This window comes from Rhinichthys klamathensis, unplaced genomic scaffold, assembly GCF_029890125.1.
Source record: "Rhinichthys klamathensis goyatoka isolate OS25496 unplaced genomic scaffold, OSU_Roscu_1.1 h1tg000028l_1, whole genome shotgun sequence".
Taxonomy (NCBI): Eukaryota; Metazoa; Chordata; class Actinopteri; order Cypriniformes; family Leuciscidae; genus Rhinichthys; species Rhinichthys klamathensis.
Genome location: NW_026606578.1, coordinates 414,608 through 438,864, shown reverse-complemented (window position 1 = coordinate 438,864; position 24,257 = coordinate 414,608). Strand labels below are relative to the sequence as shown.

The following is a 24,257-nucleotide window of genomic DNA, read 5'->3' as shown; positions in this document are numbered from 1 at the left end:
CATATTTGTAGTCATCTAACATGGGTTTTGTCTGTTTTTTAAATGTTAAGGGCTTCCAAATTTGATGATCCCTTCCTAAAAGGTAGCTTTTTATTTTCATGTATAAAAACCTTTTTATACTGTGCGAGTATAGTAAGTGTGGTATTGTAATGACAACGTATTGTTTCCAAAATTAAATAACTGCCTTTTATTTGTCATTGAATTAAAATGACAGCAAATTGGCAACATTATTTGGAAAAACATATTAACTATTATTATTAACTTACATATTAAAATATAAGAAAACTAATTTTCAGTTCCATACAGATTTATTTGTATAGTACAATGATATCGTTGAAATTCCATAGCAGGTTCATTAAAAATAGCCAAGTATAGCAAGTGAAACTCCTTTTTAGGGTTGTTAGACAGGCATTGCTGCCACTGAATACAAAGTACGATGCGGAACACTTGAAAGGGTTTAGATGTCGGAGGGAATGATCATTGTGATGTACTGCTAAGCTGCAATTTGATTGGTTGCGATTTGAACGCGACGCCGCAAAGTTGAAATCTGATTGGTTTGGTTATTTCGTGGGAAAAAATACTGAGGAAATGTTTGAAGTATTTGCTAAAGGTGAGTTATTTCTCTATCCATTTAACAACTCGATGCACTCCCTCACAAAATGTCATTGGATGAAAACACATTTAATTATTCTCAACCCAAGCTAACGAAAGGTACTAGTCAACAAAATGGAGGCAGAATGTTAACTTCCCTTTTGTTTTGCTAACCAGCTATATGTCTCATGCTAGGTTAACAACTTTGTCCATGGTTTCATAAAACTACTAGCAGTGCTTTTGGCAGTTAAGAAATTGCCATATATTTGGAGTTAATCATTTGTGGCGCAGTTCATGTATGGCAAAAAGCTTTTTTTAAAAACAAACAAACTGACAGCTATGCACAGATAGCTCGAGCAGAACTAACTTCGATCTCACATGTGACTTTACTGTGTGTTTCAGAGGACTGGAGGACCACACATTGTGCTTTACATTCAGTGCCTCATGATGCACCCGTCGGGTAAACGAGCCACTCGCAGAGAGGAGCTGCTGCTGGAGTTGGCTTGTGAGTGGGGCTCGTGTCAGGAGACGTTTGACAGGATGCAGGACTTCTGCCAGCACGTGGAGAAACATTATAAAGCTACCGTGGACAGTGAGACAGACTTACCAGGTGCGTTCAACACCTGTGGCCAGTTGCATAAACACTAGCAGCTATGTTAAGTTTCTGCTTCTATGTACTGTCTGACCAACTTGTAGTTAGTCAAGAGGTATTCAGTAGTATTTTTTGAATCCAAATTATACCAATCTACTTTTTTATGTAACTGACATTAAAAAAAACAGTTAAAAATTTAGATGACTGACTTTTAATACTAGTCTAAGCAGTTTATGTAACTGGCCACTGGAAGTGTCAGCATTGATTTGTCCTCTAATGAAACCATTTAGGCCTACTTATTTTTCCTGTCTTAAAGAGATGGTTCACTAAAAAATAAAAATTCTTCATATTGTTTTTTTTTATGGTGTTTGTTTGTTTGTTTATTTATTTAATTCATTAATTACATTTTTGTTCTTTTTGAGCCTTGACATCATCTGTCACCGTTCATTGTCATTGCATGGACAAAAAAACCTAAACCAGACATTCTTCAATATATCTTCTTTTGTGTTTCACAGAATAAAGAGTCATACAGGTTTCAACTTCAGAATTTTTATCGTTAATTAAAACAGTTTAAAAAAAACAAAAAAAATGTGTTGATTTTAAATAAAGCTGAAATGTCAATGTTAAATAAAAAAAATAAAAAACGTTGGCAACTAACTGAAATGAGTGTGTAAGATTGTAAGTACAAAACATTAAAGTAAAACCTAAACCTGAAAATACTATTTAGAAATATTTAAAAGAAATATTAAAAATGGCAAAAGCACATAGCAAAAAATGACAAAAAAAGGAAACTGAAAATAAATAAATTTAATTAATTAATTAAAATTAAAACTGAAAATATAAAAATAAAAGTTCATTCAAAATATTAATATAAACTACAATAGTATATAAATAACAGTTCTGGTTGCAATTGTGAGAAATTTTTGTGTAAAAATGAGGAGTAAGGTTTCAGTTACAAGTGTGAGTACACAATATATATATATACCAGGACTAGTGTACAAAATAAAATCTGGTTTAAGGTGTTCAAAGGAGACTATTAGTGCTGAGAGAGGGCCAGGAACACATGAGATTTCTTATTTCTTCATCCATTTCACCAACAGTCACTGGCACACTTATGCAATGTTCATCTATCTGTATCAATGTTACATCATCAGCAGGTGATTGTTTCTGAGTATTAAGCTATAGCAAGCATCTCAGCTTTCCTCAGGTTTCTGGCAGTCAGAGGCCCTGTGGCTTCTGGCTTCATTGTCCTGGTCCACAATTAGGCCTTAGCTTGCCTGCATGTTTTACAGATGAGGAGCATAACTGTCTATGGCGAGACTGTGGTTTCTGCTCAGTGGAAGGAGATGCGGAGCTTCTCAGACACATGTTTTTCCATTGCTACCACACCAAGTTGAAGCAGTGGGGACTTGCTATACTCAATGGCCACAGTGATATGGGTGCCTGCTCGGTCGGCCTGCTCAACCGCAACATTGTGCCTGAGGTCCAAGAGAACTTCCTCTGTCTTTGGGAGCATTGTGAGGTACGAAGGCAATCCAACATATTCTTTTTAAGTACTGTAGATGATAAATTGCATGTGGCTAGTCAAATCAGGTCAAGTACTCAGCTGATAAGTATGTTTGTATTCAGATGTCTATGGATAATCCAGAGTGGTTCTACAGACATGTGGAGATGCATGCCCACTGTCTCGAGGCTAATGAAGAGAATGTTTTGTTCTGTGGCTGGAAAGGTAAGAAATGATAGTAGTTTTTTAATATTATGCATTAAAAGGATAGTTCACCCAAAAATGAAAAATTCAGTCATCATTTACTTACCCTGAATTTATTATTTTGTTGTAAATTAAGATATTTTGAAGAATGTCTGTAACCAAACAGTTGATGCACCCCATTGAATTGCATAGTATTTTTTCCCTTGCTATAATGGGAAGACTAATTAAAAAAGTAAGTACCAATATTACCGCTTTGTCACGATAAAATCAAAACTTGAAATTGCTGGAAAATATGATGACTGTGCTTGGGGAAATTAAAGGTACATCTTCGTGTCTGCGTTTTTGACCAGTGTGTACAAGCTTGATGACTGCTGAAAATAATAATATATTGTTTAAATTGTTACTGACTTTACGTTATTATTTTGGAATAAATGTAAAAATGCGTAAAAACATTAACTTGATGAAATATATACTTGGTTTTAAAAGAACATTACATAGTTAGTGTAAAAATACAAAATAGAATTGTATTCTATTTTGAATATGGTCTCTCTTTTTTATGTAATGTTTATTTAACCAGGAAAATTAAGTGTAACAGAGACATAAATTTACATTTGATATATATATATATATATATATATATATATATATATAAAAAAAAAGAGAACTTTGCCACCTCATTTTAAAACACCACTGATCCTCATGTATTATAATATGACTTTTCCAGGTATAAATATTACACTTTTAAAATAAGGCTACCTGATATATCCATTGGTAACTCAAAAACAGTTGGGGATTAATTAAAATATCTTGATTTTTAGTTGTTTAAAGTCACCATGAAATCAAAATTGACAATCCTTTTTTTAAGGAATATTGCAATATTTATTATAAATTATTTATCCATACAGAATTTTTTCAAAATTCATGTGTCCTCGTCAGGGGTTAAATTGGCATTTATTATGTGGGGGTGCTCTCCCTAGGGGGGTCCGGGGACATGCCCCCCCGGGAATTTTTTTTTGAAAAATAAACCATTAAATAGCACTTTCTGGAGAGTTTTGTGCAAAGAAATGGAGAAATTGAGTATTACATGATATGTGAAAAACGGCAAGGTTAAGAGCATTTACTTTGCAACAGGTATTAGGACATTTAGCATTTACATTACTGTTAATCAGTCATCACTTGATTACACGTTGTATTACCTTGTTATGATATAGTAACCCATACAATGTGCCAAACATCATGTGCCACATGGAGAGACAGTGCAGCATATGACAGTAGCAACAGCTGAGAAGATTTGGGTCTGTGGTGACCAGGACCACCTCATACAAAATTCCTTCTCCCATTCTCTCTCTTTACTACAACAACACACACACACACACATAAAAAGGCAAAGTTTTGATTTCTGGCTCCAGTGGTTGCCTCATTACACAACCCACGTAAAGTTGATAATTCCGCGAATAACTGCAATTGCAAATACAAATATGCTTACTGAATAGATTGCTAGTTTATTTTAAGTAGCCAGCTAACGTTAAATTAGCAGTTCTCTTGGCAGTTTGCTGATAATCCGGTATCTGAAGTAAAATGCTCAAAACATCTCCTGAGAAAAATCACATGGTCAACCTGGTCCTGGTTATTTAATTTTGATTTAGTCTTATTTTCCTTACCTTGTCATTCAAGGCCAGGGCACTTTTTTTGACATTTCTGGAACATCCACATCCCGCGCAACCACGGTCTCCCAGGAACATTCATTATTGCTGCGTACAGTTATCCGTGTCAGATGCGCATGCGCGAGCGGTGCGCGATCATGGTCGACTGACAACGAGATTAAGCAGCTGAACAAAAATACGGCCGTGTTCCGATTGTTCTCATCTCAGCTCCGCCGAGACAAAATAGACATGCTATTTCAAAAATCTTTCATTTATTGTGAGAAATATGTTTTCAAAAGCATCACTTTCATCAAATTGTATGTGACATAATTTCCAGTAGGCAACTGACTGCAAACGAGCAGGCTTATGTGCCGGGGCTGAGCCCCGGAGAGCCCCGGCCCAATTTAACCACTGGTCCTCGTAATATTTGATCAATATAACTTCTTGCTGTTTTACTCGGAAGATATTTACATCTTTCATATTTCTACTATCTATGAGAGTGAACCACATGGCAGAAAAACATCATCTTAGTTGAATGTTACTGAATGTAGTTTCCCTTCTCACAATGACTTTCACAGTTCAGCACAGTTTTGAGAAGACATTAACTTTTTCCTTTTGACTTCTAGATTGTGAGGCCTCTTTCAAGGGCAGGTTTAAGTTGCGAGAGCACATGCGTAGTCACACACAGGAAAAGCTGGTGGCATGTCCGACCTGCGGAGGAATGTTCGCCAACAACACAAAGTTCTTCGACCACATTCGACGACAGACCTCCATAGAAGGTGAGAGGAATTGTATTTCAGGTAGTACACATGCAGCAGCAGCAATAACAGGGAATTGAATCCTTCTATTGATCAATTTGGACTCATTTCAATAGAAATTTTTTAAATCTAATTAGTATGGGCCAGTTGTTTATGTGTGCATTTGTTTGTAGGTCAAAGATTTCAATGTTCCCACTGCTCTAAACGTTTCGCCACTGAGCGGCTGCTGAGAGACCACATGAGGAACCATGGTATGGGTATTTTTGTGTGTTATCTTTCATAAAGGTTGTACTTTGTTTTGCTGTATTGGACCTTACAGGCCTTTATTAGTAGTAGTAGTAGTAGTAGTAGCCTTTATTGTCATTGGTCACAAGTACCAACGAAATTAGCCATCAACCTGTCCATACAAAAATACATACAATATGACAAGGGGGTAGACAGGACAGGAAGACAGAGCATTTAGGAAGAAAATACAGCATAACATGAGGAGAGGTGAGGAGAAAAAAAAGGCAACCCCCAGACTATGCTCCTGTGTGGAGTACACACCATACTTATTGCCTAGTATGGTGTGACCTGGTTGTTCTAATGATGTGCTAACCTGTTCTCTGTTCAAAGTCAACCATTATAAATGTCCACTCTGTGATATGACCTGCCCATCGCCATCCTCGCTGAGAAACCACATCAAGTTTCGTCATTCCAATGAGAAGCCTTACAGCTGTGATTACTGTGAATACAGGTGAGGCTGCTTCATCACCAACGACAGTGACTCCCTGGATTTTGTGACTCCTTTAATCTTTTTGTCTGCAATATAAGACATGACCTGTCAGTTTGTTTTTGTTCATGTGGTTTTCAGCTGTAAAAACCTAATAGACTTGCGGAAGCATTTAGACACGCACAGCAGTGAGCCAGCGTATCGATGTGACTTCACTGACTGCGATTACTCCACCCGCTCCCTTTACTCAATCAAGAACCACTACAAGCGCATTCATGAGGTGAGCCATTTGGAAAGTAACAGCAACATTCAACAATAAGAAAAAGACAACAATATAAAACAACAACAAAATCTTCTTTTGTGTTCCACAGAAAGTGTAATACAGGTTCTGAACAACATGTGACAATAGAGCAAATACTAAGCCTTTGCTAATTTGTCAATTAAAATAAATAAGGCTAGGCAATAGGTAACTGAAATTCATAAGATTAGTACATTGTTATATGTAATGTTGTTTTACCATGAGATTAATTGATTTAGTTTTTTCAAATGTAAATGGGAAAATGTCATTTGTTTTATAGCTGGTAATTGAAGTAAGAATGAAGGACTCTTATAATGATAAAGTCCAAGGTTTGATCTATAAAAATGATCCATCTAATCTGGAATTAACTAATGTGGCAACTTCCATTTAGATGTAACTTCACTCAATAAATGATCAAATAAACAGTGTGAACAAACACAATCAAACTAACTGCATCAAAAAGTGAATACAATTCTACATCACTTCAATTGTACAGTAACTGATATTCAGCTCATAGCTCCAGAGTAGCTAAAAATGTTAATGTGCTGTTTTGCATTTAGGGAGATTACACTCCTCGCTATAAGTGTCACGTGTGTGAGCAGTGCTTCACCCGGGGGAACAACCTCACTGCCCACTTACGCAAGAAACATCAGTTCAAATGGCCTTCAGGGCACCCGAGATTCAGGTTTGAAGACTTCCTCCTTCCTTGTGGCCACCACCCATTTAGAAGTTTTCATTACTTATTTCCTCAACCACCTTACTATTCAAAAATGTGGGATCTCTACGATTTTTATGTGTTTGAAAGAAGATTTATGTTAAAAAATAGTCAAAAACAGTAGTATTGTGAAATATTACTGCATTTTAAAATAACGGTTATCTATTTTCCTTTAATTAAATGTAATATTTCCTTTAATGGCAAAGTTGAATTTTCTGCAGCCTTAACTCCAGTCTTCAGTGTCAAATGATTCTTCAGAAATCATTCTAATATTCTGTTTTGGTGTTTAGGAAACATTTATGCATATGATCAATGTTGAAAACAGTTGTGCTGCTTAACATTTTTGTGGAACCCATGGCTGCATCTGAAATAGCATACTCTAGTAGGTACTTATTTTGAATAAGTAATTATGTTGCGAGTGCCAAAAAAAAAAGTTTTATATAGTATACATTTGGGTAGTATGAATGTAATCCAGACGGACTACATTCGCCATGTTGTCACTGTCATGTGACCTACCACCGTCAGTTTTGTCACTTCATTGGCAAACCTCTCCTGTGGCCTCATGATAGTAAAATGTCCATCGTATGGCATGTGCAAACTTCAGAATCATCAGGTCATCTGGGTACTTTTTGCCTACACTCTTATAAATACAATGAATTCAGACATACTGCTCTTGTCACTGTTTTGGTTTTATAGCAGGGATGGATGTGATTTCGGATGCAGCCCATGATAAAAAATTTAAAAAAATCCAGAAAGCTTTGATGAATTGAAAGTTCAAAAGCACAGCATTTATTTGTAATCTTTTGTTACAATATAAAAGCTTTTGCTGTCACTTTTGATCAATTTAATTCAATTTAATGCATCCATGCTGAATAATTTGAATAAAACTTTCTTTAAAAAAACAACAACATAGTGATCCAAAAATTTGAAGTAGTCTAACTAACAGTAGATCCCATGGGTGCTATTTAATTAATATTAATTTTAATCTTGGTTTCCAGTGGACAATAAACCTTACCCGTCTAACCTGACTACGGTCTTTTGCACTTTGCCAATCCCTCGTTTCAGGTATAAAGAGCACGAAGATGGATTCATGCGTCTGCAGCTGATCCGCTATGAGAGCGTGGAGTTAACAGAACAGCTGATGCGGGAGCGGCAGGGCGAGGGGGACAGCAGTGAGTCCAGCCAGCAGAACGTCCAATCCGGGGAAGAACTGGAGGAGACCATGGGGGGAAATAAAGAGGCAGGAATAAGAAAGGAGGGAGCAGAGGTCTGTAGGACTCAGGAAAATGCAGAAAGTGTGTTCTTGGTGTTGATGGCCGGCACCTCCTCAGAAACAGACTCTACAAGAGAGGGGTCAGTGATGTGTCAGCTACAGGACACTGCCCAACAGCTGGGCATGGAGGTGGTTTAACAGCTCTTCGGATCCCTCCCTAAGACTGCTGTGTCAGACAATAAAAAGGGACATTAGGACATTCCTTTTAACTCTGAGACAATACTCACTGTACTATGAGACTAACAGGGGACCAAACCTGGATAAGAGTGTTTTAGGATGCTGTCATCCTCAATCACCTTGAACACTGCACTGAACAGAAAAGATCAAGCTAAATCACAAGTTAGTCTGGGGATTGCTTAAAGAGATGATTTACTTAAAAAGGGAAATTTCTGTGATAATTTACTGACCCTATGTCATTCTGACACTATATTATTTTGTCTGGCATGAAACAAAATGAGGTGTTGTTAAGTAGAGTGTTTGACCTGCCTTTTTCCATTCTATGAAAATGAATAGTAATTTATACTACCAAGCTCCAAAAGGGCAAAAAAAGCATCATGAGATTATATTAAATGTAGTCCATATATAACTTGTACGTTATATTATAAGTAGTTATAAGTGCTGTTTTCCCTTTTTGGAGTTTGGAAGCATAAGTTACCTGCCTTGTAAGTAATATAAGGTAATAGGAACACACAGGCACACAAACACGCACCTCTTATTGTGTTTCACACGGAACAAGGAAAATACAGGGTTGGGTGATTAAATGACAATTTGTACTATAAAAAACATCCTTTTACATTTGACTGTTTGGGTGTGTGAGGGAGTGAGAGAGAAGAGGGTAAAGGGGAATGGAAATGTTTAATCCTACTGAACAATTTAATCAGCTTTCTTTGACTCTTCAGGTTCAGTGTTAATGTGAAAGGAGAAGGACTAATCACCTTGGAGAAATCTTTACAGTGTGTAGTTTTAACTAATAGTTGAATTGGTAGTGCTTCTGAACTTCAAACTGACCAACACCCATTTAATTTATATGGAGATCAGAGAATCTGCAAAAAGACCCATTCTGATGGAAGCTACCTATTCCTGACACTTTTCTATCAAAGTAAAAAAGTAGTTAAAATAAATAAAAAATTAAAAATAGTTTTGACCTTTCATTAAGATGCACCTTTTCCATAGGACTTTTTATTTGCAGTTGAGTCCTATGTTCTAATAATCTAATTGAGAAGGAAAACTATACTAAATGAATTAATTTTATTTGAAATAAACAATGGCAGTTATTTCAGTACATTTTTGTCCTATTTGTTTTGTTTTTCTCCAATTTAAACATTTGCTTACAAGCAGAAATTATTTCTTGCTATTCAAAGGTTTCAGATCAAGTTTTTTTTTTTAAAGAAATTAATACTTCTATTCAGTAAGGATGCATTCAATTGATCAAAAGTCTCAGTAAAGACAAACAATGTTACAAAAGATTTCTATTTTCCATCCATCAACAAATTCAGAAAAAAAATGTATCAAACTTTCCACAAAAATATTAAGCAGCACACCTATTTTCAACATTGATAATAATAGGGAATGTTTCTTGAGCAATAAATCATAGAATTTATTAGAAATTCTAGAATTCATTAGAATTATTTATGAAGGATCATGTGACACTGAAGACTGGAGTAATGATGTGAAAAATTCAGTTTTGCCATCACAGAAATAAATTACATTTTAAAATATATAGAAAACAGTTGTTTTAAATTGTAATACAAATTCTGTTTTTACTGTGTTTTGATCAAGCAAATGCGGCATTGGTGAGCATAACAGACGTCATTCAAAGACATTTAAAAATCTTACAAACCCCAAAATTTCATTGGTAGTGTGTATATTGTGTACTCTGGTATGTTCAGTTCATATTCAGGTAGGTAAAGTGTTTTCTGGGGATAATCCACTTTGTTCTTAGTTGATCCTGTGTGTGACTAAGAACGGTACTTGTAAGTCCTGTTTGTTTTAATCTCTCAGGACAAGAGTCAGCAGGCGGGTTGTGCTGGGTTAGGCAGCAGTTTATGCATTACTGCAGCAGTCAGAGGTCAGTGTTTGAGCGCTTTTCACAGATCTATGTCGTTACAGTAATTACACGCACTGCAGATCTCGAGGACATTGGACAAGATTAATCTCTAACATTATCAAATGTGAAAAACATGAAGTTTACAATCAGCACAACTGAAAGTTAAGCTAAACTGCAAATCAGCCAAGCCATGGCTCTCTCCCGTTCTCTATAATCTCTTTTTCTCTGCTCTGGTGATAATCGCTGGTGTGTTAGCAGAGTTTAAAAGATTAGTTTGCGTTAGGGGCTTAGTGTGAGCTAAGATGCAACACTTCCCCTTTCTTTCCATCTGTCTTGCTCTGTCTCTCTGTAGGAAAATAGGTTCTTGGAGATAGTCTGTAAAAAATACATTTAATGTAAATGGTTTTTCTGTATTCAAATAATTAGAACTTCCATATTGAGACACCAGAACAATGGATTCCTGAGTAGAGAATGAGTGGATGACGATTATATGAGGAGAACTGAACAGATATAGACTTTTCTGCATTAGAGAAGTAATACCACCAACGAAACGCCATGAAACTAGGAGCTCTTCTGCTGCTGCTTCTGGGGTCCATGCATGGGGTGTTCACGCAAGTGCCTATAACTGCATTTACTGAACGAACAGCTGTGGAGGAAGATCTAGGAAGTGGTAAGAGGAGCATTTGATTTATTCATGTCTAAACTAAGCTTACAAATTAGACAATGTCAGAAAGATTTGAGCGCTATGTCCCTCAGGTCTGTTAGAGGTGGAACAGGAGGATGACCTGGGAGACACTTACTGGTCCGGGACAGCCCCGCTTTGTTTTGGAGGGTGTAAGGGCAGACACAGGGAGCTAAAGAGAGACAACTGTGGAGATTCAGACTGCTGCTGGGTGGGATACAAATCCCTCTGTAGAGGTACTACAGATCATCATTTTAATGAAATGCACTGGATTTTTTTTAGGCATTTCCATAAACACAGAATAATTTGTGATTATTCTGTTCATTTATTCTGTGTACACTGGAACTTCTTATGTGCTTCAAGAGTTTTGTCCAATAAACTTTTGCCCTAGTGAATTGTGGAAAACCTGATGTGGACTTTAACGGGATGGTGTATGGGAGTGATTGGTGGGTGGGTTCTGTGGTGCGGTACGACTGCAGGCCAGGGTTCGTGTTGGTTGGAGATCCTGCTCGAGCCTGCCAGTCCAATGGGAAATGGACGCCCAAACCGTCCTGCCTCAGTAAGTCCTTAAAATGCTCAGATTATGAATACAAGACCTATTCTGTCTTAAGTCTCATATATTTACAGTATATGAGAGATTGAACACTAACTAAGTTGCTATATTATTGAGTGCTGTTACTGTGAGAGGTGTTGATCAATTTTTTTTTGAGTGACCACACATACAGTAAGAAAAATAATCTGTAGGAAAACTGATCATTTCTGCTAGGACATTTGTGACCCTGTAAATTTCCGTCCGTAAATACAGTATCTCACAAAAGTGAGTACACCCCTCACATTTCAACAAACATTTTAGGATATCTTCTCAAGGGACGAAACTATAGAAATGAAACTTAGATATTTTAGAGTAGTCAATGTGCTGTTTGTATAGCAGTATATATTTACTGTCCTCTGAAAATAACTCAACATACAGCCATTATTGTCAAAATAGCTGGCAACAAAAGTGAGTACACCCTAAGTGAACATGTCAAAACTGTGTCCAAAGTGTCAATATTTTGTGTGAGCAGTGCACCATTGTTATCTAGCATTGCCTTAATCCTCCAGGCCATGGAATTCACCAGAGCTGCACAGGTTGTTGCTGGGATCCTCTTCCACTCCACCATAATGACATCACGGAGCTGCTGGCTGTTAGACATTGCGCTTCTCCACCTTCCGCTTGAGGATGCCCCACAGGTGCTCAATAGGGTTCAGGTCTGGAGACATACTTGGCCACTCCATCAACTTCAGCTTCCTCAGCAAGGCAGTTGTCATCTTGGTGTTGTGTTTGGGGTCGTTATCATGCCTTACGGCCCAGTTTCTGAAGGGAGGGCAGGTTCTGCTTCAGAATGTCACAGTACATGTTGGAATCCAGGTTTCCCTCAATGAAGCCCAGCTCTCCAGTCCCAGCAGCACTCATGCAGCCCTAGACCATGAAGCTACCACCACCATGCTTGACTGTAGGCAAGACACAATTTTCTTGGTACTCCTCACCAGGGTGTCGCCACACATGCTGGACACCATCTGAGCCACACAAGTTTATCTTAGTCTCATCAGACCACAGGACATGGTTCCAGTAATTCATGCTCTTGGAGAGGTTGCTTTCAGCAAACTGTTTGCGGGCTTTCTTGTGAGCCAGCTTCAGAAGAGGCTTCCTTCTGGGACGACGGCCATGCAAACCGACTTGTTGTGGTGTATGGTCTGAGCACTGACAAGCTGACCTTCCGCTTCTGCAACCTCTAAAGCAATGCTGGCATGATCATGCGTCTGTTTTTTGAAGCCAGCTTCTGCACCTGACGCACAGCACGAGGACTCAACTTCCTTTTTGACCCTTGCGAGGCCTGTTCCAAGTGGAACCCGTCTTGGAAAACCTCTGTATGACCCTGGCCTGTACTATAACTCAGTTTCAGGGTGTTACCAATCATCGTATAGCCTAGGCCATCTTTGTGGAAAGCAACAATTCTAATTCTCAAATCCTTAGAGAGTTATTTGCCATGAGGTGCCATGTTGAACATCCAGTGGTCAGTATGAGAGAACTGAACTCAAAGCAAAAATTTTAGCTGCTCTAATACAAGATACACAAAATACACAAAAACATGAACATGATGAATAGGACATGTGGCTTTGCATGGTTAAACGTACAGCTATTATCACTTAGGGTGTACTCACTTTTGTTGCCAGCTATTTCGACAATAATGGCTGTATGTTGAGTTATTTTCAGAGGACATTAAATAAATACTGCTGTACAAGCAGCACATTGACTACTCTAAAATATATCCAAGTTTCATTTCTATAGTATTGTCCCTTGAGAAGATATACTAAAATGTTTGCTGAAATGTGAGGGGTGTACTCACTTTCGTGAGATACTGTATATAAAACATTTATTTTTGTGAGTGAATGCAGCACAATCGCGAACATAAATGGACAATAAAGGCGATTTTCTCAATGTTTAGATTTTTTTTTTGAACCCTCAGATTCCAGATTTTCAAATAGTTGTATCTCAGCCAAATATTGTCCTATCCTAACAAACCATACATCAGTGGAAAGCAATTTAAAAAAAATTACCAATGTGACTTTTATTATCAGTATCTGTAAATAACTTTACAGATATTTCCTTTAACTTAAAAACACAACACATTGCAATGCGTAATTCAAAATGTAGGTAAAAAATCAATAGGAAAATTATTTCATAATAACACAGTATTGGGTATATTAGTATATTAGTCATCATCTATAACATGAAATACCTACTGATACGTCTCATTCTACGTATATACTATACATGTATTAAGTTTATTCAAGTTGTGTTATTTTTTTATAGTTAAAACATTAGGTCAAAGTCTTGGTTGTGGAGAAAAAAAAAACAATGGTTGTGGTCAATTACATTTTACATTAAAAGGAATTTCATTGGCTGGGAATTTCATTTCTCGGTCTCCTGTATGTGACATTAGGAGTGTGTCATCGTGGCCGGGTTGAGATCAACGAGAAGGACATTGACGGGACGTGTTCGTCCACCTGTCCCGATGCTAAGAGCTATGCGGTTCCTCTGAACCACGTATGCAGTCGCATTGAGAACTGCAGGACTAAAGAATCAGGCTGGAAGCGCTGGTTTACACGCTGCAACTTCTGCGACTGTGACTGCTTCACTCGCTGTGGTAAGTTTCATAGAGTTATTTAAACTGCTGCTAGTTAAAACTAGCAAATACAAGTACACGAAAAATGCTGCAAAATAAATGTTTGTGTTTGTTCTTTCAGCTTCTACAGGATAGAAGACAGTGGATCTGTTTATCCTTTTCTATGAAGACATTGTTTATATGATTTCTGGAAACAACAGAATTAATCTTTATTTGAATGTAAAAAGACAAGCTTGACATGCAAAAAAAAAAAACCCTGAATATGTATGTAGGCATTTTATGCATTTGATTATCTATGTAATTGGAGACTGGTAATGTACACTATTTGATTGTACCTTAATTAGTCATAATTGTTTAAAGATCAGAGAAACAGTTGCAGCAGTGCTCAGTGATTTTATTAAGTATTATGCTGTAGATGCAATCAAATTATTAGATTATTCATTCACTTGATGATTGATACAAGATGTGGGATTGATATACTGACATATAGAATTTGAGTGGTCTCATTTGAAACCACAAAATACAACTGATCTACTTTTAGTCCCATCTGGTGAAATTCATAATGAAAATCTCATTGCGCTTGGGTTGGTAGCAGCCAATTCCTGCAAAAGATTGGGGGAGAAAATTAATATTTTATATATTTTGTGTTGAATTGTTATGAATTGATTAATTCAATTGTATTTGCACTCTTCCTCAGACTGTGGCATATAAGTGCATGCTTTATAATTAAACTCATACACTTACCCACGTCCAGCCTGTGTATAGATTTTCCTTTCTTGGACAGAAGCTCCCAGTACGTGTGGTTTGCAATAGACCCAGCCAGTCCGTTCACACTTTCCAAATATATGCCATAGCTTTTGCTAATGCTGGTGGTGAAACTAATAGAAATAAAGCAGAATTGGCACAAAAAATTAAATTACCACTAAGAAGTTCCTAATTGTCTTTAAAGGGGTGGTTGATTGATTTCACTTTTCTAACTTTAGTTAGTGTGTAATAATGTTGCTGTTTGAGCATAAACAAGATCTGCAAAGTTACAATGCTCAAAAGTTCAAAGCAAAGGGAGATATTAGCTTTTAAATAAATTCCTTTTTAAGGACTAACAAACGGCTGGTAGGAACTACACAACATTCCTCCCAGGCTAGTGACATCACTAACCCTAGAATTTACATAAAACCCGCCCCGGAACACGATATATAGATTATCAAGACAGAATATGCTAATCAATAACTAAAAGAGAAATACACATAAGCTAATTCATCAACCATACAGAAATGTCCTGTTGCTTCTACATGTTGTCACTTCTACTTGAGTCCCTCCATCTTTGTCTGACTCCGGTTTGAACATAAAAGGCTAAAAGTTTTTGAAACTTTCAGTGCATGTCGGTGTGAGGTAAAAGGAAGCTCTTGAAGCTCCGCCCTCTGTGCCGGGAGCAGCTGCTCATTTGCATTTAAAGGAACAGACACAAAACCGTGCGTTTTTGCTCACCCTCAAAAAGTGACAGTTTTACCATGCTATATAAAAATATCTGTGGGGTATTTTGAGCTAAAACTTCACATACACACTCTGGAGACATCAAAGACTTATCTTGTGAAAAGGACATTATACTACCCCTTTAAGCCTTGTACAATAAACTTAGAGGTCAAGCCTTGAGTCAGGTCTGACAATGAAATCATCTCAGTCATATAAAGTTGCATATTTTAGCGTTTCATGGATTCTTTCTTTATGTCTTTCACGGTGGTAAAAGATTCCTAGCCTAGAAATCTAGACTCACCCTAGCGGCAGCAAATTTTACTTGCAGCCAGGGTGTTATAGCAACTCTCCGTTGGCTTTCGAGCTGGAAAAAACAAACTCTAGTCAGGCCAATCACATCGTGTATAGAGTTGGCTGGCGGGCTTAACATAATGATGACAGAGTTGCGACGGTTCTCTGCTACTTGCTGGTGCTGGCGAACAGCGGTCTTTCGAATCGGCTTTGGCCGCGACTCTGGAGGACTTGGAGTTAAGCTTTTCTTTGAGAAAAGAACAAAGAACCGCAATTAAGTCATTCTTAAAAAAGGAAGATGTGTTCGTAGTTTTGCCGACCAGATACAGCAAAAGTTTAATCCATCAACTAGCTCCGCTGGTGGGAAAACGCTCTGGTTGGTTTTAGCGCTATCCTATTGCGTGCAGAGGGAATTTGAAACACAACCGTTTATGCCGCCCCTCGGATTGAGCTCTGCCAATGGTGAGTTCCCAGACCCAACATCTTGATGTGGGTCTGGCTTGCCAGGCTAAACAGATTCCCTATTTCCCCATAACCTCATTCAGTCATGATTTTACTATACTATACTACACTATACTGTACTGTACTGTACTGTTCTATACTATATTTGCATTAGGCCTTCTGGGTGTAAAGTGCATTAAACCACAATAATTTGATAAAAGTTTGGGTCATACTTGAAGCTTTTGGTGTCCTGTAGTTTATTCAAGACTCCAAACATCGGCATTCCCTTTGGCACAGTGGTGGAGTAGGAGACAATGGTGTTAGTGTATTTATTAGTGACATCCACCTTAACTAACACCGGGCCCTGTTCTCCTGTTTAGAAGAGAGCAACAAACAGAGAAAGGGTGCTATTTAGAAAACTGCAGGTGTTATTTAAATAACTGCTTTTAAGTGACCAAAGCAAGCAAGACATGTTCTGAGAATACCAGCACAAACTGGCGCTTTAATAACAAATGCTTTAGTAATTTGCAATGAATCATGGATTTACATACTTTACAAATGTTATTTACTTTAAGTATAGACAGGATTTGAATTCAATAATTATCCTTAAGTATCCTTGTTTTAAGCAGAATTCATGGCTTTATATAAGAAAACTTACCTGAGTGGTTGCTCTCTCCCAGCCCTGGGAAAGGCAGCAAAGCTGCAAAGCACAGAAGACTAATCGCTGTCAGAGCCATTCTACCAGTCTGCTCAGTGTGTCTGAATGTCTCTCGAGTCTCAACCAAACCTATTTATGCATTTTTGTATGCTAATTTTACTAATTGTTTTGGAAGTTTCTCGGAAATGCATACCTTAACAAGAACAGGTCAGGCAAGAAACACAAGGAAACATGACAAACAAATCTGACTTTTCAAGGCTCACTTCCTGAACCTTGTGCAATACACTGACAAGACAAGTGTTGAGTCAGGTATGACTGTAAAAGCATATCGAATAATTATAGTTATATTGATTCTGTTCATAAATTGATTCAGTCATCACATTAAAATAAATTTGAAGTACTATACTATTCTATCATTCACTCTATAATTCAGGGGTCCTGTTACCACAAATTAAATAAATGCATGGTTACAAGTAAAACATTCTAATTTATTATTTTAATTAAACCTTTAAAGTTCCGAACATTATTTTGTTGAGTTCTGTTGACATAGTAATGTTGACAACTTAATATTGTGTGTAATTTAAACTCAAATTTCTGAATTGATTGATAAAAAAAAGAAGTTGTAGTAACTTAATGACATTTTCTTAATAACTTTGGAAATTGGGCAGTGGATTTCTAGTTCCCAGCATGTTTTGCATAGGACTGGAAAAGGAGAATAAATATTTAAAGTGGATTTTTTTGTGTGAAAAAAAGACCTGTTAGTGTTAACTGTAACCCCCCTTTTTAGCATAGACATGAAAATGCACTATCCAAACTTAAATGATTGTAATTAATGAATGCTTTGGAACACAGACCTAAGGTTGTTCTCTTTTTGAAGACACTCAACAGATAATTGAATGAGAAAAAAAAAATTAGAGTAAAAATAGTTATAGAAGTAAAAATTTACTGCAAAGCAAATGTACTGTACTAAACATTTATTTTATTTTATACAAAATGTATATTTTACAAAATATTTTTAATCTAAAAAATGCTATAAAATCAAAGCCATATGACTTTATAGTGTTCCAAGTTGATATCACAAAAAATTAAGTTCCCATGAGATTTTTTAAGCTCTGTAGCAAAAATAGCCAGGAGTGTTACATACATTCCATTGAATATTTTTATGCGTTCTGTAACAAATTAATTAAATTCCGTCAAAATCACGTCCATTACAAAACAATCACAAAATATGGAACCTTGAGTCTCAGATCTTTCCTATGAGATGTGTTTTGTCAAGATTTGAAAAAGTTTTGATTATAAAACAGTGCAGTAAATTTTGCAACATGAAACATGATATCGTCCACTAGGGGGGAGGAGCCCAGTGGTAAGTACTGTTACCATGGTTAAAGTACTGTTTCCAGGGTAATGCAATGTCCAATATCAAAAATGGTTTTCACGGTATGAATACTGAGGGTGTAAGCTTTCGAATAATTATTTTTGACGATTAATACATTTTGATTGGAAATGAAGACAATTAAAAAAAAGACTGGTAAGCATCCTGCTGACATTATACATTGATTCTGTAAGCAATGACTGCGCTAATGCCAGTGACAAGTAATATCGTGTTCATTAAATACTTGCCAAAAAAGTTACATTAAGCAGGTGCAATGAAAGCTGTGGATTTTAACTGAAATAAATAAGATGAATCGGTTCCAGGGCTACTGCTCAAGTAGTTGGAGTGACTTAATTTTTTTTGAGTAATCAACCTAAAAAAAATGTTTTATGCTAGAAATTAACTTCCTCTAGCTCATAGCTTGTTGGTTGAACACAATTTTTTTTGTTGAGTATTGTGTATTGAGCAAGAAAAAGAAGTAAGACAATCTACTTAAAATATTTAAAAAATATTTTAGAGCTGAGCATAAGTGAAAAAACATGCCATATTTTTAAAATATATTTTGATATTCTTGTATTTTATGTATTTTTATTTATATGATTTCTCCTTGCCTGGGTAACACTTTATTTTGATGGTCCCTTTTGAACATTCTGTTGACTATGAGGAACTTTGGACTGTTTGCTTAATATCTGCTTACTCTTTATTGTGTTGGTCCTCCAACAGACATTCTATAAGTAACTTTGCAAGTATGTCCACTTATTCTAACCCTAACTCTACCAGTCTACAAATACTTGACTATAATGAGAGTGAGTTCTCATGTAGGTGCAACGTTACTTATAGTCAAGAGAATGTGTTAAAAGGACCATCAAAATAAAGTGAAACCCACAGTTTTAATATTTCCTGAAATTTCCAGGTTTTCCATGGCCTACCCTGAGTCAGTGAACTAATAAACATTTTATAACAATAACATTTAACTACACGTAGATTCCTCAAGGTCTCATATGTAAATAAAAAGGCAAAGCCCAGTCCTTAGAAAAGCTGCAAAGCACAAAGGTATAATTGTTGTCAGAGCTATTCTACCAGTCTGACCAGTGTGTCTGATATCTTAGAAAGGAGTGTTCTGTAAAGACTTCCCCCATGGATTCATTTATATTCCTGAGATGTTTCAATGCTTGTCTCACTGTTTAATGCAAACACCTATCCGTCTGTCTGTCCGTCCATCCATCAGTCAACATTCAATCTTAACAGAACTTCTCAAACTAAATATAAAGACATTTTGTGCATCTCTGGAATAGTGCATTAGAGACCAACATGTAAATCACTGACTGTTTTTTTCCTGATCTGTGTTTAGTCCAGAGATGCCCGGACTTTTTGCCCTCTGAGCATAAGCCATGTTGAAGAGGTGTTGAATACTGTACTGGTAATGTACACTATTTATTTGAATCAAATTAGTTTGGAATGTTTGTTAAAAGATCAGGGAGCCTTTTCAGTTCCGTCAGCCCTATATGTTTATTAGAATGTTATAGATGCAATGAAATGATGAGTTTATCCACTCACTTATACTTTACACTGATGACATGACTGAATCATGATGTGGTATTAATTCAGCAGTCACATTTCATAGTTCATGAAAAAACAAATCTATTTTTTGGCCCAAGTGGTGAACCTCAGGATCAAATTCTCATCTCTCTGGGGTTGGTAGCAGCCAATTCCTGCAAAAGATTGAGGCATTCCAGAGTATAAATAATAATCTACATTTAATAATTAATTATCGTGTGTTGTAAGTTGAATTAAACTTTCCTGCTCAGTAAAGTAATACTGTATATGTATAGTATATAATTATCTTTTCCCTTACCCACTTCCAGTCGGGTGATAACTCCTGCTTTCTCAGACAGAAGTTCCCAGTATGTCTGGTCCTTATCAGATCCAGCCAATCCGTTCACACTCTCCAGATATATGCCAAAGGTTTTGTGAATAGTGTATGAGAATCTATTGTTAAAACAGAAATAAAGGTAGCAGAATTAGCACAAAAATTAAATTCCATTCAAAGTCTGCTTTCTAAAAATGTTGTTAGTCCTGGGCCTTGTTCAATTGACTGACAAGACAAGCGTTGATTCAGCATCTGCAGGCTTATCGGAAATGGATAGAAAAATAATAGTACATTACAGAATTGCATTGATCTTTTTGTCCCTGTTTTCCTTAGTGGTCACAGTGGTAAAATATGCCCCATTTTCCTATAACCTTGATTTTGATTAAGTATATGTGGGTCATCACAACCAGTAGTAAAGTTAATCAGGTATGATATAATTACATTACTGCATGTGAAGTGCACTAAACCTCAAATAAATTCAGTAAAATTTTAAGGAATACTTGAAGCCGGCGTTGCTGTCCTGCAGTTGATTTAAGGCCCCAAACATCAGCCCTTCCTCTGTCACAGTGGCGGAGTAGGAAACATGCTCATTAGTGAAATCATTCATGACAGTCACCTTAACAGGGACCTGTTCCAGCTTGCCTGTTTGGGAGAGAGAAAGAAAGAGCATTATACAGCTTGAATATATCAAATACATGCAGTGGTAATTTAGAGTTATTATAGTGTAGCTTTAATAACAAATACACAGTGTTGGGTGCAATGCATTAATAATTACTGTAATTTAATTAGGCTACATTTACACTTACTTTTTTCTGTAATTTAAATATTGTAGAACAATTAAAACAATAGTGGAGTTAACATCAGAATTGAATGTCTAATGTTAAAATGTATGTTTTTAATGTAACATGTATAGACTCACCTGAGTCTGCAGGCAGTCCCAGCCCTGGGAAAGGCAGCAAAGCTGCAAAGCACAGAAGACTAATCGCTGTCAGAGCCATGACCAGTCTGCTCAGTGTGTCTGAATGTCTCCAACAACCTCACACTCTATTTATGTTCTGCATTTTCTTTGCATGCCAATTTCTAGATAATAAATGATCGGGTTTATGGGGAAGTCTTATCTCTTACCTTAGAAAGGAGTGGTCTGCAAATGTTTTTGCTATGGATTAATTATTTGATGCTTGGTTCTGAGAACTGTTGAGTAACAATGATAACATTGAAAGTTCAGAAGTAATTTTTTGGCATGGACCTGTGACCATATTCTTTCTATGTGAAACATGACATGTCAAATATACTGTAGAGAGTGAGGATTATGTGGTTACGTTATCATTTACCACTGACCTCTCTTACCTCTTAAATATTTGTTTACATTTCATTAATGAACAATGAACATTAATAATTAACCACAACAAAATAACCCGACCATTGTTGCTTTATCACCAGGTGTCATAGTACCTTGTCAGGTGGAAGCTCTCTTTTAATTTAATAATTTCTTTACCTAACCAGATTAGTTCATGACCTAAAATTGGTTTATAGAATTATGTAAATGTCAGAATTCCTTCCAGTGTACATCTCCTCTCTACATATTATGCAAAGGCTGGTTGTGATAGAGGAGAGCACAAATGGTGAGACCCTGTCTATCTATCTATCTATCTATCTATCTATCTATCTATCTATCTATCTATCTATCTATCTATCTATCTATCTATCTATCTATCTATCTATCTATCTATCTATCTATCTATCTATCTATCTATCTATCTATCTATCTATCTATCTATCTATCTATCTATCTATCTATCTATCTATCTATCTATCTATCTATCTATCTATCTATCTATCTATCTATCTATCTTATCTATCTATCTATCTATCTATCTATCTATCTATCTATCTATCTATCTATCTATCTATCTATCTATCTATCTATCTATCTATCTATCTATCTATCTATCTATCTATCTATCTATCTATCTATCTATCTATCTGTCTGTCTGTCTGTCTGTCTGTCTGTCTGTCTGTCTGTCTGTCTGTCTGTCTGTCTGTCTGTCTGTCTGTCTGTCTGTATACACACTCAAAATAAATTAAGCTTTTTTCAAGATTTACGCATTTCAATTAATAGTAAAAATCCATTCAATTGAATTGAATAATCCTTACATATTATTCATATTATGATTTAAGAATTTTAAATGAGTAAAAAAAAAAAACTAGAGCTTAAAATATTTTTGCATAAATCTTAAACTTGATTTTTTATTTTATTTATGAATACGAATCACAAACTAAATGGTCCATTTCCTTGTTCCATTAAGATTTATACAAAATTGTTTATTACAGTTTTTCTATTCACTTTGGTACTATTTTCACAAGTAAGCAAAACTCTTACTAATTTCACAACAGATCATCAAAAGTGCATTTTTTTAAACTGTTGAGTAACTATGATAACATTGAAAGTACAGAAGTAATTTGGCATGGACCTGTGACCTCTTGTATTGTGAAATATGACTTGTCAAATATACTGTAGAGAGTGAGGATTATGTGGATATCATGTCCCACTGACCTCTCTTACCTCTTAAATATTTGTTTACATTTCATTAATGAACAATGAACATTAATAATTAACTACAACAAAATAACCCGACCATTGTTGCTTTATCACCAGTGATGTGCAGGTGCCATCTAGTACCTTGTGAGATGTAATCTAATCTTGAAAAAAGGCTTAAAAATTGAAAAGTGAATCTATAATTTACCATATGTGAGAATTATATTTGATTTAAACAGGACAATAAACTCTAAAATACTGTTCATTTATATTGTTTATTATTGTTTACTGTAAAATATTGTAAGAAATGTTTTAGAAGTAAAAACTATGAATCATGTTATAATGTGTGTGCTATCCGTCCGTCTCTTAATTACATGCACATAATGTTCCCTTTCAGCAAAAGTAAAATTGAAAAGATTCTTCAGAGCAACCGGTAAGCTATAGGCTATATGTCCCTTTCCACCCCCAATATCAGCTTAGCCTAACGTAGAGAAACAATGAATATGATAGCGTATCAAAAGTAACAGCAACCACTTCTTGCCATGGATGATGTAGGGCGTCGTTTGAACGCGAGTTACCCCGACGGTTTCACCGAGAATAACCCGAGCACTGCAGCATCAGCACCAGTAGCAGTCGATGCGCAGGTGCCGCCTTTAAAGAGACCGCGCGCTCAATTCTCCCGTGCTGCTGGATAGGCGGCTGTAATTTCCCTTTGTTTAAGTTTTTCGTCTACATCATCTCCAACCCCACCCGTTCTTTTACCTTCCCCCCACCCAAAGCAATCTCATAAGCAAGTGGTTCTAAAAATAGGTTTGACATACGTTTTCCTCCTGCCCCACTATAAAATAAAACAGCCCTGTTGCTGGTGAATAGCGAATAGTCTAATGTTGGCTATTTGATTCAACGAAAAAAACGTATGATGTATAGCCTTATGACATATGGAGATGCAGTTGCACCTGCTTGAATTTCCTCTTGGATCATGGGAAAACTGAGATCTCCACATGTCCCATGACCGTATGGCACCAGGCCAGCCCTGCACTCACTTTCCCGCAGAGGGGTTTGTAATGTAAACTATAGGCTACCCCACAACAACCCAATAAGAAGTGGCGTGTGCGTCTGCCAGGTTGTATTGAGAACAATTGTGTTCTCAAAAAAAAAAAAAAAAAATTCACACTGCACTGGAATATAAATAGCCTAGGCTATATTTTAAGTATTTATATTTTAAATATTTTATATTTTATCCAAAGATTCCACTTTACAAAATATCAGCAATTTAACCAATGTAAGACTTAATTATAAAATTGATTTTTAAAAATGGGTAAAAGTTACATACGGTAGGCTAAGTTCATTGCATTGTACAATATTAAATCAGTATTAAAGGTTAAAAAATAGTAAAAGTAAGAGTAAAAACTGTGTAGCCTAATGCGTATTAG

The 24,257-nt window shown here is 36.3% G+C and overlaps 2 protein-coding genes across 3 annotated transcripts; both read left to right on the top strand.

Moving 5' to 3' along the window:
• Window positions 1–472: 472 nt before the first annotated feature.
• On the top strand, window positions 473–9,085 carry hinfp (histone H4 transcription factor). Of its 2 annotated transcripts, none has more exons than XM_056244787.1 (10): window positions 473–610; window positions 994–1,201; window positions 2,476–2,705; window positions 2,813–2,912; window positions 5,161–5,313; window positions 5,466–5,543; window positions 5,908–6,028; window positions 6,146–6,284; window positions 6,863–6,987; window positions 8,083–9,085. In XM_056244787.1, exons 2-10 carry the CDS (start codon window positions 1,036–1,038, stop codon window positions 8,426–8,428), a joined length of 1,458 nt encoding a protein of 485 aa, XP_056100762.1. In that variant the 5' UTR covers window positions 473–610; window positions 994–1,035; the 3' UTR covers window positions 8,429–9,085. The 2 variants fall into 2 exon arrangements, with proteins under 2 accessions (XP_056100762.1, XP_056100770.1); XM_056244795.1 differs by having other exon boundaries at window positions 570–711.
• A 1,431-nt stretch (window positions 9,086–10,516) lies between these two features.
• si:ch211-117m20.4 (CUB and sushi domain-containing protein 3) lies at window positions 10,517–14,854 on the top strand. Its single transcript, XM_056244768.1, has 5 exons — window positions 10,517–11,007; window positions 11,094–11,255; window positions 11,411–11,578; window positions 14,004–14,207; window positions 14,308–14,854. The coding sequence occupies exons 1-5, from the start codon at window positions 10,893–10,895 to the stop codon at window positions 14,319–14,321; spliced, it is 663 nt and encodes a 220-aa protein (XP_056100743.1). The 5' UTR covers window positions 10,517–10,892; the 3' UTR covers window positions 14,322–14,854.
• Window positions 14,855–24,257: the final 9,403 nt, after the last annotated feature.